The following is a 12,835-nucleotide window of genomic DNA, read 5'->3' as shown; positions in this document are numbered from 1 at the left end:
GTCAAGGGCCAGCTAAAGATCACCCCCACAGTGAGTGGCTCAGGGGTTATGTGACCTGCCACCTGTGCAGCCGTGGGCAAGCTGCATAGTCCCAAGGAGCCCACTTGCCCCCTAGCTGGCAGTTGCGGACAAGGAAGGGGCTGGCTTGTGCAGCTGTGGCAAGCTGAGCAGGCCCTGGCCAGCTGGGGAGGACTAGCCTCAGAGGGAGGCAATGGTAAACCCCCTCTGAATACTGCTTACTGTGAAAACCCTATTCAAAGGGTAGCCATAAGTCGGGATCGACTTGAAGGCATTCCATTTCTGTTTTCAGACAACTATATGGAAGATAGGTCTAAGATGAAAGTATTTGACTTTGATCTGTGTGTTTCTACACAGGTCACCTCTTTAATATGGTATAAGATGTCCTGCAAGAAAGCCCAGAAGTGCAGCGCTAAACATGAAATATGGTGAAGACTTGACCATGTTCTTGTGCAAATCAGTATTAGATTGTGCAAAAAGCTAAAATATGTTGTGGGTGGACACAGACTTTTCAGTGGTTGCCTTGAGAAGTTGGAATGCTTTGCCAAAGTGAGTGTGGCAGGATATGAATCCATGGTTTGAAGTTGGCTTAATATCCTGCCTTGTTTTGAAGCTATTAACCATAGTTTCTGGGTTTACATATAACAGAAAGCTATGGATAAGTACTGAATCCTGGTTTGTTCAGTTACTCATGTAAAGGGAGGAGTGAAATGGCTGCAGAGAGGATCTTTGCATCCACACACAGCTCATGCATATTTTTGGCTTATTGTTTAGTGTGAGTGTGACCTATATCTGAATTGAGGCCAGAATGTTTTATAATCAGATATTAAAAACCATTGGAAAAGCTGAATTCATTTGTTTCAATGTGAAATTATTGCATGTGAACACCACATTTCTTGAGAATGCTGCATAACTGGGAAAATATGAAGGGTGACAGAAACTTGTGGCCTACTTCTACATATTGAATAATGTCACTTTTTCCTGATATACTGGAGATGAAGCAACAGATTTCTTTGTTCCACAGTTGTTTTGAACTTTAAATGATGTTTTAAACTTGTTCAAATAACTTGAATTTTATAGAAAATGAAATAATTGTGTTTCAGAAAAAAAAAAGGTAAAAACATTTGAGCAGCCTTCCTCACCAGTTCAAGAAGAGCCAGAGCCTGTGAGCTGTGTACTGCAAGGAGATGAAATCCAAGCCCTGGCTATTAAGTTGGAAGACCTGGAAAAGGTGGGTCTAAGACTTTGACATCCTTTCCTAAAGCCAGGGTAATCTCCTTCACTGAACCTTATTTCCCCTTCCCCTAAGAATTACTTTTATTGTGTGAACGTGTGCAACTGTTGTCATGGATCATAGTTTCATGTTTCACTCTAGCGGTCAGATTATTTTAAGGATTGCCTCCATTGATGTGAACCTGTCCAAGCCTTGAGGTTGGCATTAGAGGTTTTGCTCCCTGGCTAGTCATTAAAGATCTCATTGGTGGGTACCAGGGAGGAAGCCCTCTTGCTAAGTCTGCTACAGTTCCAGAAATGGTGGACAGAAGTGAATCTAGCATCATCATTATTAAGCTTTCATTACATGCTGAAATGCACCTCTTTACCCTGGCCTTTTGACAGGTGAAAAGTATTTGTTGTGACCTATCTGAAAATTGTAAATTAACCTGATAATTGTGTAGGACAAGGCAGGATATTAAGTTAGTTTTATTTTGCTTTAAATTATACTGGTTTTGTTGTTGTCACCTGCCCCTGGGGCTTGTGGTGAATAAATAACAACAACATAGAAGTGTCACCCATGCACACTTAAATCCTTTCACTGAAACATTTCTTTTGGATCGACATGGAAATCCACTTGCACAATGGGACTTCCAGTTTCTGTGCTCCAGCCCACTGCATGCACCCAAAATCTGCCCCAGAGGGTTCTGCAACCCTTCAGAGCAGATTTTGGGAGCATTGGGGGGGGGATACTGGAGGAGGGAAAGGAAGGAGAAGCCTGTTGCATGAGCGGATGCCCATTTGCACTATGTTGGATCTCTCCCATTTAATGTGACACTTCTTAGGATTTGGTGAAAGCTTTCACTTTATAAATTAGGGTTGTTATTAAGACTATGTGGCTCTGGATATAAGAGAATTTTGTATGTATGAACTCCTTTATGAAGAGAAACAAAAGTGCACAAAAGGTGTATTTGCGTATACGTATGATCACCCTTTCACTGTCCTCCACCCATGTGGCTGCAAGGAATTTGACAGTGTTTAGTTTTTTTCAAAGTATCACAGCTTAGGCTGCAGTCCAATACATGTCTACTTAGAAGTAAGCTCCATTAGGTTCAGTGGCGCTTACTACCAGGTAAGTATGTGCTGTATTGCAGCCTTAGTGTTGTGCTTCAACCAGGGTCCCTGGTTCAAATGTAATGCTAAACTGGGACAGAGCTTGGAAAAGTTACTTTTTTGAACTACAACTCCCATCAGCCCAATCCAGTGGCCATGCTGGCTGGGGCTGATGGGAGTTGTAGTTTAAAAAAGCAACTTTTCCAAGCTCTGAGCTGGGATTATTTAAAACTAAAACTAAACTCTGTTGAACTCCTTCAGGCCATGGAAGGAGGAGAGGAGATGGGTGGAGGAGAGGGGACCAACATGAGGCCAACATTTTGCTTTGGGTCATTCAGGCTTGGTCGTGTAGCACTAAACCATGGTTGAGTCTGAACATGTACATGTGGCCAACATTTAATTTGATCTTGAGCAAATTCTTTATTCTCATTGAGAAGATGAGAAAGGTGGAGATAGAGCCTTTGTATACATGACTTCATTGGGATTATATCTTATTTTGGTAGCTCCATACTGCACATCTTCAAAAGAAAGAAAAAACTTCTATAACCAAGAAGTTCCTCATTCGCAAATCCAGGCCCCAAGAAGATGGGAAGAAGGCACATTTCCTGGTTGCTTATCCAGCTATTTCAGATGAAGCAAAGAAAACGCTGCATTATTCTGGTATAATCTTTAGCTTTTACCCTTTAGTATTCCATCATGAGCTATGCTAGATATTTGAAATTCCTGAATAGTGTTGAAGTTTTTAAATTTCTCTAGGATTTAACCTATACAGTGGGGATGAGCTATGCTTTATTTGTTATATTTTTGTTGCAGGTCTAGAAGGACCAACAGTGGATAACTATGGCTATATCCTCCCTCATAGCATCTTAGGAACTCTCCAGGAATTCAAGCAAGAAGCCATAAAAAGAGGACACTCTCAGGTTGGTTTTGCCTGCTGTATGTAGTATTATTTTGCTGATAAATTTAACAGAATCAGATATATAGTTACCCAATCTATAAATAAATAAATAATCTATTTATGTTGTTATGAAAATCGAGAACTAGAAAATGGAGAACTAATTTTTGGGAGGAAGCAATGCTATTATTATTATCATTATAATAATAATAATAATATCATCATTAATAATAATATCTAGATTGAGGAGACGTTCATTTGGCCCAAATTTTTATGTAAACTGACCTAATTCACACCATCTAGACTAATAGTTCAGAATGTCATTATCCTCTGGATGTTACACATCTCTGAAATTTTGCAATGCAGTTATCAGCTCAAAAATGTGCATTTTAGGATAAAATGCATTTAGAAATGTGTACATTGAGGTAAAGTACATATTTAAATAAGTATTTTTTATTAAAAACATATGGAAATATGTATTGATGGTTTTGTAAATGCAGATTAATGTGGAAAAAGGACAGAATATATTATATACTTATATATTATATATATATTTATATATATGGGGTTATTTATTTATTTTAATATATTAAAACTACCCTCAGGTCTCAGGGCAGCTTACAACAGATTGAAATACATCATTAAAAACATTTACAAACAACTTAAAATATCACAAAAAAATAGAATGGGTATGGCTTTCAATACCATCGACCATAGTATCCTTCTGGGACGACTGGCTGAGTTGAGAGTAGGAGGTACTTCATGGCAGTGTTTCTGCTCCTACTTGGCGGGGCGGCTCCAGAAGGTGGTGCTTGGGGAGCATTGCTCGGCACCCTGGACTGTCCAGTATGGGGTTCCGCAGGGGTCAGTTCTGTCCCCCATGCTGTTCAACATCTACATGAAACCGTTGGGTGCGGTCATCCGGAGCTTTGGAGTGCATTGCCATCACTATGCTGATGACACACAGCTCTATTTCTCCTTTTCATCTTCTTCAGGTGAGGCTGTCAATGTGCTGAACCAGTGTCTCACTGCGACAATGGACTGGATGAGGGCTAATAAACTGAGGCTCAATCCAGACAAGACTGAGATGCTGCTAGTGGGTGGTTCTTCTGACCAGATGGTGGATGTCCAACCTGTCCTGGATGGGGTTGCAGTCCCCCTGAAGGAGCAGGTTTGTAGCTTGGGGGTTCTCCTAGAACCAACTCTGCCACTTGAGGCTCAGGTAGCCTCGGTGGCACGGAGTGCCTTTTACCAACTTCGGTTAGTGGCCCAGCTACACCCCTATCTGGACAAGGATAACCTGGCTTCAATTGTCCATGCTCTGGTAACCTCCAAGTTAGATTACTGCAATGCACTCTATGTGGGGCTGCCTTTGAAGATGGTTCGGAAACTGCAGCTTGTGCAAAATGCAGATGCCAGATTGGTGACAGGGACCAGACAGTCCGAACATATAAAACCAATTGTGGCCCGCTTGCATTGGCTGCCTGCATGTTTCCGAGCTCAATTCAGACTGCTCGTTTTGACCTATAAAGCCTTACACAGCTTGGGACCACAATACCTGATGAACACCTCTCCCAATACGAACCCACCCATACACTACTCTCAGCATCCAAGGCCCTCCTCCGGGTGCCTACTCCAAGGGAAGCTTGGAGGCTGGCCACAAGGGAGAGGGCCTTCTCAGTGGTGGCCCCCAAATTATGGAATGATCTCCCTGACGAGGTGCACCTGGTGTCAACACTGTTATCTTTTCGGCACCAGGTCAAGACTTTCCTCTTCTCCCAAGCATTTTAGCATGTGTTTTTAAATTGCTTTTTAAGTGTTTTTAAATTTGTATATTTCTTTTACTGTTTTTAATTTTTGTAAACTGCCCAGAGAGCTTCAGCTATAGGGTGGGATACAAATGTAAATAATAATAATAATAATAATAATAATAATATATGATTAAACACATACAAAACTGACATGGACCAGAAATAAGTTGATCCATTCATGTGCAAGCCTAAGACAGGTAAATGTCACTCAACATTAATTTTTTTTTTAATGGAAATGGATATTGTCCCTCCTCTCCCCCCAAAAGTACAAGTCTTCATTTTTCCCATTGTAAAACTTGATAACTAAGATTGGTAACATTTGTTCTTGCACAGTTCCTGGGAATTTTTTTTAAACGTGTGTGTGCATAGCACAGAAATACCTGTGTGCATGTCCAGAACAGAAAAAGGTGGTGGAGGGTAGAAGAGGACTGACTGGAATGGGGGGACAAAAAACTCCTCCCTCTAGATATGTTTTATAAAGCTCCACCCACTGGTGCAGATGGCAAGTGGCAGAACAGTAATGAATACTAGCGACTGGAAAAGCAGGGAAGTAACATGCCAAAACAACCTACAGAAAAATCTGATCTTAACAACCTGTTTGTGGTATAAGGCTTCCATCTGGAAGCAGCTGAGGTTCAGTGTGAATTAGTTACAAAGCCTGGGGTAGTCAGACAAACTGATAACGCAATAAATAGTGAGTGCATTGCATGAAGTCAGTACATTGCCTACTCATTTTTGCTGTATCCTAAGAGACTTAAAATCAAGGGGTGTTTTGTTTTGCAGGTAGCAAGACTGATTCCTGATGCTTTACAGCAGAGTAGCTCAGTCCCAGTTTTGAGGAAGTGCCAAGATAAACATGAGGAAGAAAAGAAAAGGGCCCAGTCCCGCTCAGAAGAGCACACGGCCCTTCAGAACTGGCATCGCAACATGGCACTCAGGAGGAAACAGCAGAAAAGGCTGTGTGGTGAATAAAACTCGGGCAGGGCCACTACAGGGCCACTACTATCATGGGAGTGTGGGCCGGAAATAAAACATTGTAGCATGCATTTTGCAGACATTTCCAAGTAAACTTTTATGCACCGGTGTTAGCAATGCCTGATGACACTCAGTCCCCTGCTGTCTTTTCTAGCTTCGGCGGGAGGGAAGAATAAGCAAGTGTAGAAATGGAACAATAGCATATGGAGGGTCAGTTGATATATGCCAAGGTGATTTCTTAGGTATTGTGATTAGCCTAGAGCATCAGAACATACATTGTTGTAAACTGTGTTTCGCTTTTTTTGTAGTATATCTTCAGAAATCAGAAAGTGAGCTGCTGATGAATTTTTCAGAAGTTCATTACAGAAGAATCCAAGAAGAGCGTACTCTAATTGACCGCAGTCTCCCTGCTCTGTACCCTGGAAAGGTTATTGATTCTGAGAGCTTACTTAGGGTTACATTTGATGGGACATGTTAAATTCCATGTCTTTATAATTAAGAATGTTTTATACATGCATCCTGTATCATTCAGAAAAAAAGCCTGCAAGTGAATCAGCTAAATTTGAATTGTTACCCCAAATACATCATCACAAATTGTAACATTAAGGTGTTGAATGCAGATGTGGATTACAAATGTTAAGCTGTAACAGACCTTTGTTACACCTTGTGGTTTGTCTGGAGTGAGACAAACCATGAGCTTAGGCTCAAACAGCCGACTAAGCCAAACCATAGGTTCACTCCGAGCAGTGCAGCAAGACTGGAAGAGGAGCAATGCAGCCAGAATCTCCTCTCAAAGAACCAGCATATGCTGGTGTGTTCATGCAAAACCATGATTAGGCTTAGCATTACATAAGAATCAGGTCATTGATTCTTGGCTCTTACATCTTCAAAACAACAAGATCAGTTGTTGTGAAGTCAAAGGAACTCTGAACTATTTTACTCATATGTTACAGAACACAAATAGTTAATATTGCTTGACAATCTCTCAGTCAACATTTTATTTCAGCTTGCTTTCATTGTGCAAATATTGAATTGCTATTTTAGCTGCATTTTTTTTTTTAGTTGGGTTTTAAATATTGGGTTGGTGGTGGTGGTTGTTATGTACCTTCAAGGCGACCCTATGAATCAGTGACCTCCAAGAGCATCTGTCATGAACCACCCTGTTCAGATCTTGTGAGTTCCGGTCTGTGGCTTCCTTTATGGAATCAATCCACCTCTTGTTTGGTGTTCTGTTTTCCCCAGCATTATTGTCTTTTCTAGTGAATCGGTTCTTCTCATTATGTATGCAAAGTATGATAACCTCAGTTTCATCATTTTGGCTTCTAGTGATAGTTCTGGTTTAATTTGTTCTAACACCCAATTATTTGTCTTTTTCACAGTCCATGGTATGCGCAAAGCGCTCCTCCAACACCACATTTCAAATGAGTTGATTTTTCTCTTATCCACTTTTTTCACTGTCCAACTTTCACATCCATACATAAAGACTGGGAATACCATGGTCTGAATGATCCTGACTTTAGCGTTCAGTGATACATCTTTGCATTTGAGGACCTTTTCTAGTTCTCTCATAGTGGCCCTCTCCAGTCCTAGCCTTCTTCTGATTTCTTGACTATTGTCTCCATTTTGGTTAATGACTGTGCCAAGGTATTGATAATCCTTGACAAGTTCAGATTGGGTATTGTTTATATTTTCATGTTACTATTTGCAGCATTTGTCAGCTGCATTGCTTTGAGTGGTGTAATAAAATAGTATATGGATAACATCAAAGAGGATAGCAATTACAGATAACAAGAATGGGTCAGGAGATCATTTTTGTCATCCTTAATTGAACAGCTCTCTAGAATTCTGAGTCATTTTCTCCTCCCTTCTCCTCCTCCTCCCTCTTCCTTGCATCACACCCCCTGCCCTATTTTATTGCACATGCTTTATCCTGTGTCCCAAAACCAAGCTGGAACTATATGACCTTGTGCTTTCTCTGCTAGGGCTATCGTGTAGGCAGTGAGTTCTGGAGCCAGCCCGTGTACATTGGAGATGAAGTCACCGGTCTGGCAGCGACACTGGGCCAGACTGAACGTGGCTTCCCAGAAGAAGTCACTCATGTTGGGAAACCTCGCAGCATCTGGATGGAGATAGGTGAGGCATCACAAGTAGGAGGCATTCCATAAATGGATATGCTGAGGATGAAGTAAAAGGGGTGAAATCACTTCCTGTTAGTTGTACGTTCCTGTGAAGATGCTTGTGTAATCAGGGTGCATTTAGGCAGTGGCAAGGCTTTAGTGTGCAGCATTGTCTATTTTTAGGCCTTAACAAGGATTAATAGGATTGTAGACATGAAAGCTTTCTTTAGATCAACTATGTGTGTAGACAGAATACCCCAACCAGGGTAAATATTACTAACCAGTGTATCCAGCAGACCACAAATGGAGAGCAAAATGGTCCAAAGGTCATAATCACATAATCAGCTTATTTGTGGCCAAAGCAACTTGCAACATAGACAAAAATATTGACAATAGCAATATGTAATAAAATAAGCATATCAAAACATTCCAATAGTAATTTTTTTTCATAAGAAAATAATATAGTTTATGATCAGTCCCTACAAAACAATGTTCACTTTGAAGAAATCGGTTATTCCTTAATGGCAGCATTAGTATGGCAAGAGATCTTGTGTCCAACACAATATGTCCATGTGTTCCTTAAATAAGGAAGTCATACTGAATATGGCAGGGAAGGCAAAACAAATCCCACCACAGTCACTAACCAGTCTGAGGACCTGTGGGGCGGGGGAATACATCTTCTAAAGCTAAGGAGAAATCTGTTGTACTCCACCCCAAGTCTGAAAGCAAAACTTGAACACTGAGTTTTGGTAGAAGAAAATGATCTTGCCATATTGGTAGGTGTCACCACATCTGATTTCTTATTTCTGTTACTGGTAATCTCAGATTCTTTGGGGGAATGTGTGTGTGTGTGTGTGTTTGTACCCTGAAACATCAAGGCAAATCCTCAAGGTGCTTGGGAACTAGAATTTCTGTTCAGGTTGTCATGAATAAATAGGAAAATGTTACAGTTAAGCTTGCAGCAGGACATTAATAAGAGCACTTTCTATAGAGAAACATCAAAACTCAGCAAGTGAATAGTTACTAGACCTGTTGGTGTGTACATCTGTTGGTCACATTTGGGTACTCCCACAGGTACCAGGCCTCCAAAATACCTCGCTTTCCATCGCACTTGGGAGAAGAGTCTCTTCCTAAAGCATCGGCGAAATGAGTTAAGGGAGATCTTAGAAAAGCTGGATTTTTATAACCCGGTATGATGATAATTCTTTTCAATACACAAGACTGTTTATAAGAAGCAAAAGTATAACTTTTGTATAGCTTTCATCTTGTCTACAATGTAGATTCTGTTTAGCTATTCTGGTTTTTCTTTTACACAATAGAAGCAAAGCTAATGCAAACCACATAATGTTTTTTCTATTTCCCTTGAGTTAAGGACCTGGATGGTCTGGAGGTTGTAAGCAGAAATCACCCATACATCAATATATCAGCAGAAAGTTTTTCATCCAGTGAAGACGAAGCTAAAGAATTTGTTGAAGGAAAAAGCCAGTAAGTAACGTTTGGAGTGGTGGTCTGGACTAAAATCGGCATTGTGAGCGAACCATGGTTTCCTCAAACCCATGTTTCCCCTGAAACATTCATGCGGGGGGGGGGAGACACACACGATTATTTATTGGGGAAAATCAGTGAATGGCAGTGGCTGTTTAACCCTTCCCCTACCCTCCAGTTCAGCCTTTCCCAAACAGTGTGCCTCCAGGTGTTGTTGGACCACAACTCCCATCAGCCTCAGCCAGCATTGCCAATGGTCAGGAAAGATGGGAATTGTGGTCCAACAACATCTGGAGGCACACTGGTTGGGAAAGGCTGCTCCAGTTCGTCCATTGAAATCCCCATTCCCATTTTATTTATCCTCTCCAGGCTCTGAAACCAGAAGTGAGATCATCCTAAATGGAATCTCTTCTTGTTTTTTGATGACATGCTTTACATATCTCCATATGTGATTTAAAGTTTGCACACCTCCACCAGAGGCTGGCCTGCAACAATTTTTCATTTAAGAAAACACTGATTTAGTGAGTTTTTAATTAATTGGTAATTTCATGTTTCAGGAGCCAATCAGAGACAAAGATGGACTAAAGCCTGCATCTCCCTCCAAACATAATAACTGTCTTTATATAATTCTTATTTATTTATTTGCTTTATTTGGTAGAGGCCCATTAGAAGCATACCCAGATGTGATTTCAGGACCAGTATTGGGTCCATCTCTGAAGTTCTGTGAACAACCAGCTCGCTGGATCAACAGCGCTTGTCAAGTGGTAAGCTAGGTTTTTAAAATCATGCACTAGTTTGTAGGTGACCAGCATGCTTCCCTCCAGATAATGTTGGACTCCAACTCCCACCAGTCACAGCCAGCATGGCTAATGGTCAGAGATTATGGGAGTTGTAGTCCACACCATTTGAAAGGCACCATGCTGGCCACCCCTGCTCAAGCCTTGCTTTCAGTCGGTGTCTTCCAAGACACATAGTTTCTATGTGTGCTTTGGAGAGTGTTCAAAACAAAGACTCTAGTGTTCATTTAAATTTTCTGGGTCTTTGTTTGCCAAAGGAGATGTAATAGAACCTGGAGACAGCACTGGCTTTTGGCCCTGAGCTTGTAAAATGGGGAGGGTGGTGCACTCATCTCAGGCAAAAGTTGGCTATTGCTGGCATCCTTGTGTTTTGTTTTGTTCTGTCTGCTTTCATTCTAATAGGGTGAAATAGGCATTGCTGCCCGGGTCACCTTTGAAATTCTAGTAGGTGAGAAAGCTGAGTCTCTCCTCACAGTAAGCAATGACGGCACAGCAGCTATCTGGTATGATTGGCGAAGGCTACCTCAACCCTTTACTTTTCAAGAGAAAAAAAGGAGGACACAGAATTTTTACTTCAACACCAGATCAGGTGGATGATTTCTTTTTTAAAGTCAACTTTGATGGATTCATATTATTGCGCACCTCCCCAATCTCTGAGCGGTGAGATTTCAGGGGTCCCTGCGCTCGTCCTGGGCTTGGTTTCCTTGGGAAGAAGGTCAACAGAGATTGTGGTGTCTTTATGAAATATGGTTTATTTATTTACACACATTCCAACCTGAGCTTAGGATGGAGGGGTTCAAGGCATCAGCAGTCCAATATCCAGCTTTCCCATCAGTGTTACAGGAGGTATCCTAAAGCCATGGTGCAGAGAGATGGCCTCTCTGCCTGCCTCCAGTCCCCAGCCATTCTCTAGACACACTCCATACACAAGCCCCTCCTAGGCGCCAGGAGGGGGGGGGAGGCTCTCTTGAAGAGTTTCAATGACAAAAGGGTCTTCCTGGCCCATTCATCAGTTGCTGGGCACCTGATAGACCCATTAACAACCTGGCCACTCTATTAGCTTAACAAAAGAAACTCATCTGACTAGCAGAGCCAGCCCGTTACCCCCAAGGCACAGGATTCCAAATCAGAGGCTGGAAGGGGACTCACAGGGATTACCCATTCCAACCCCCAAACTCACAACAATATAAATGCCAAAAACAAGACAGGCAGGAGAACCTTCTTAAGAGGTTGAATTGCATAATGGATCCAATCTAAAGTATGCAAGTTTGATTGTCTTTGTACCCTACTGGTAGCTGGCAGGTATCTTGAACAACTCCTTAAGGGGGAAGAGGCTCAGTTCTTTCCATTTGCATGTTGCAGTTCTGTTATTGGGCATTGAGGTGAAAGGGGTTCTGGATGCCAAATGGGAAAAAATCCATCAGTCATAGTGGAGTCACATTGAGGTGTTTCAACCAGATGGTTAGGACATTGAGGGTTAGGATAGTGGATAGAACTTAGTGTCAAAAGTTCAGAGTCAGCCAGATGTATGTGTTTGGTGTTTTTTTGAAAGATCATTCCACAGACGCTGCTGAACTGAGCATAGTGCCTCCCAGTGCACAGGCTATAATGTATGACACAGAACTAATAGGGAGACTGAGACCAGAGTGTGAAGATATGTGAAGTATCCTGGCAAAAGGCCACCCAATAAAATGGAATCAATATATTTCCTCTGTTCCTGTTTGGACGGACCATTTCATATGTTCCATTATGGCAAATACATGTTTACCACCCCAACTACTTGTAGTAGGGGACTGTGGCTACTCTACTTGCACTTGTATAATGCATATAGTGGCAAACCCATGTTTATTGCAAGTCCATGTTACATCCTTACGAAAGCTTTGAGACCTTGTTGATCAATGGGATAAAATATAAAATATAAACTAAGTGAATAAAAAGAAAAACAATGTGTAAAGTGGCTGTCAATTCAGTTGGAAACTAACATTTCCCAGTAACTTTCCTTCTGTTCCTGTTAGGAGTTATCCTACCTCAAGAAACCAGGAAGTTTTCCTTCATCTTCAAGTCAATGAATGCAGGTGTCTTCAGTGAGTCATGGGAATTTGGCACTCATCCTGTGTTGTTAGGAGGTGCGGTGTTGCAAGTGACCCTCTGGGGAATTGCTGTATATGAAGATATATCAGCCGGGCTCAGACAGGAGCTTCAGGTAATCAAACAATAGGGACAGGAACGATGAGCATTGTACCTTAAATGGGATGTCAGCTGGAATGGGACCTAGGAAGTTCATGTTGCTGTAAGGTTAGATGTTTTTGTAAGATCAGTAGACTTGAACGAACATCTGTTGCACACAGAGAAAGATTTTTCCTGTTATGGTCACACAAACATGATAATGTTATCAGGGATTTCTGTAGAGCA

General features: G+C 41.5%; 1 protein-coding gene across 3 annotated transcripts in view; it reads left to right on the top strand.

The window, feature by feature from the left end:
• MYCBPAP (MYCBP associated protein) overlaps nucleotides 1-12,835 on the top strand; it is a 39,005-nt gene that overhangs the window by 7,498 nt on the left and 18,672 nt on the right. For all 3 annotated transcript variants that reach the window (XM_061616028.1, XM_061616029.1, XM_061616027.1), the window contains exons 2-12: nucleotides 1,122-1,249; nucleotides 2,847-3,003; nucleotides 3,157-3,263; nucleotides 5,833-6,013; nucleotides 6,333-6,451; nucleotides 8,007-8,157; nucleotides 9,216-9,331; nucleotides 9,514-9,626; nucleotides 10,285-10,390; nucleotides 10,826-11,012; nucleotides 12,439-12,626. In XM_061616028.1, coding sequence (XP_061472012.1) covers nucleotides 1,122-1,249; nucleotides 2,847-3,003; nucleotides 3,157-3,263; nucleotides 5,833-6,013; nucleotides 6,333-6,451; nucleotides 8,007-8,157; nucleotides 9,216-9,331; nucleotides 9,514-9,626; nucleotides 10,285-10,390; nucleotides 10,826-11,012; nucleotides 12,439-12,626 — 1,553 coding nt within the window. The remainder of the gene's footprint in view (nucleotides 1-1,121; nucleotides 1,250-2,846; nucleotides 3,004-3,156; nucleotides 3,264-5,832; nucleotides 6,014-6,332; nucleotides 6,452-8,006; nucleotides 8,158-9,215; nucleotides 9,332-9,513; nucleotides 9,627-10,284; nucleotides 10,391-10,825; nucleotides 11,013-12,438; nucleotides 12,627-12,835) is intronic.

The sequence above is a fragment of the Rhineura floridana genome, chromosome 3 (assembly GCF_030035675.1).
Source record: "Rhineura floridana isolate rRhiFlo1 chromosome 3, rRhiFlo1.hap2, whole genome shotgun sequence".
Taxonomy (NCBI): Eukaryota; Metazoa; Chordata; class Lepidosauria; order Squamata; family Rhineuridae; genus Rhineura; species Rhineura floridana.
This window is presented reverse-complemented; position numbering and strand designations above follow the sequence as displayed.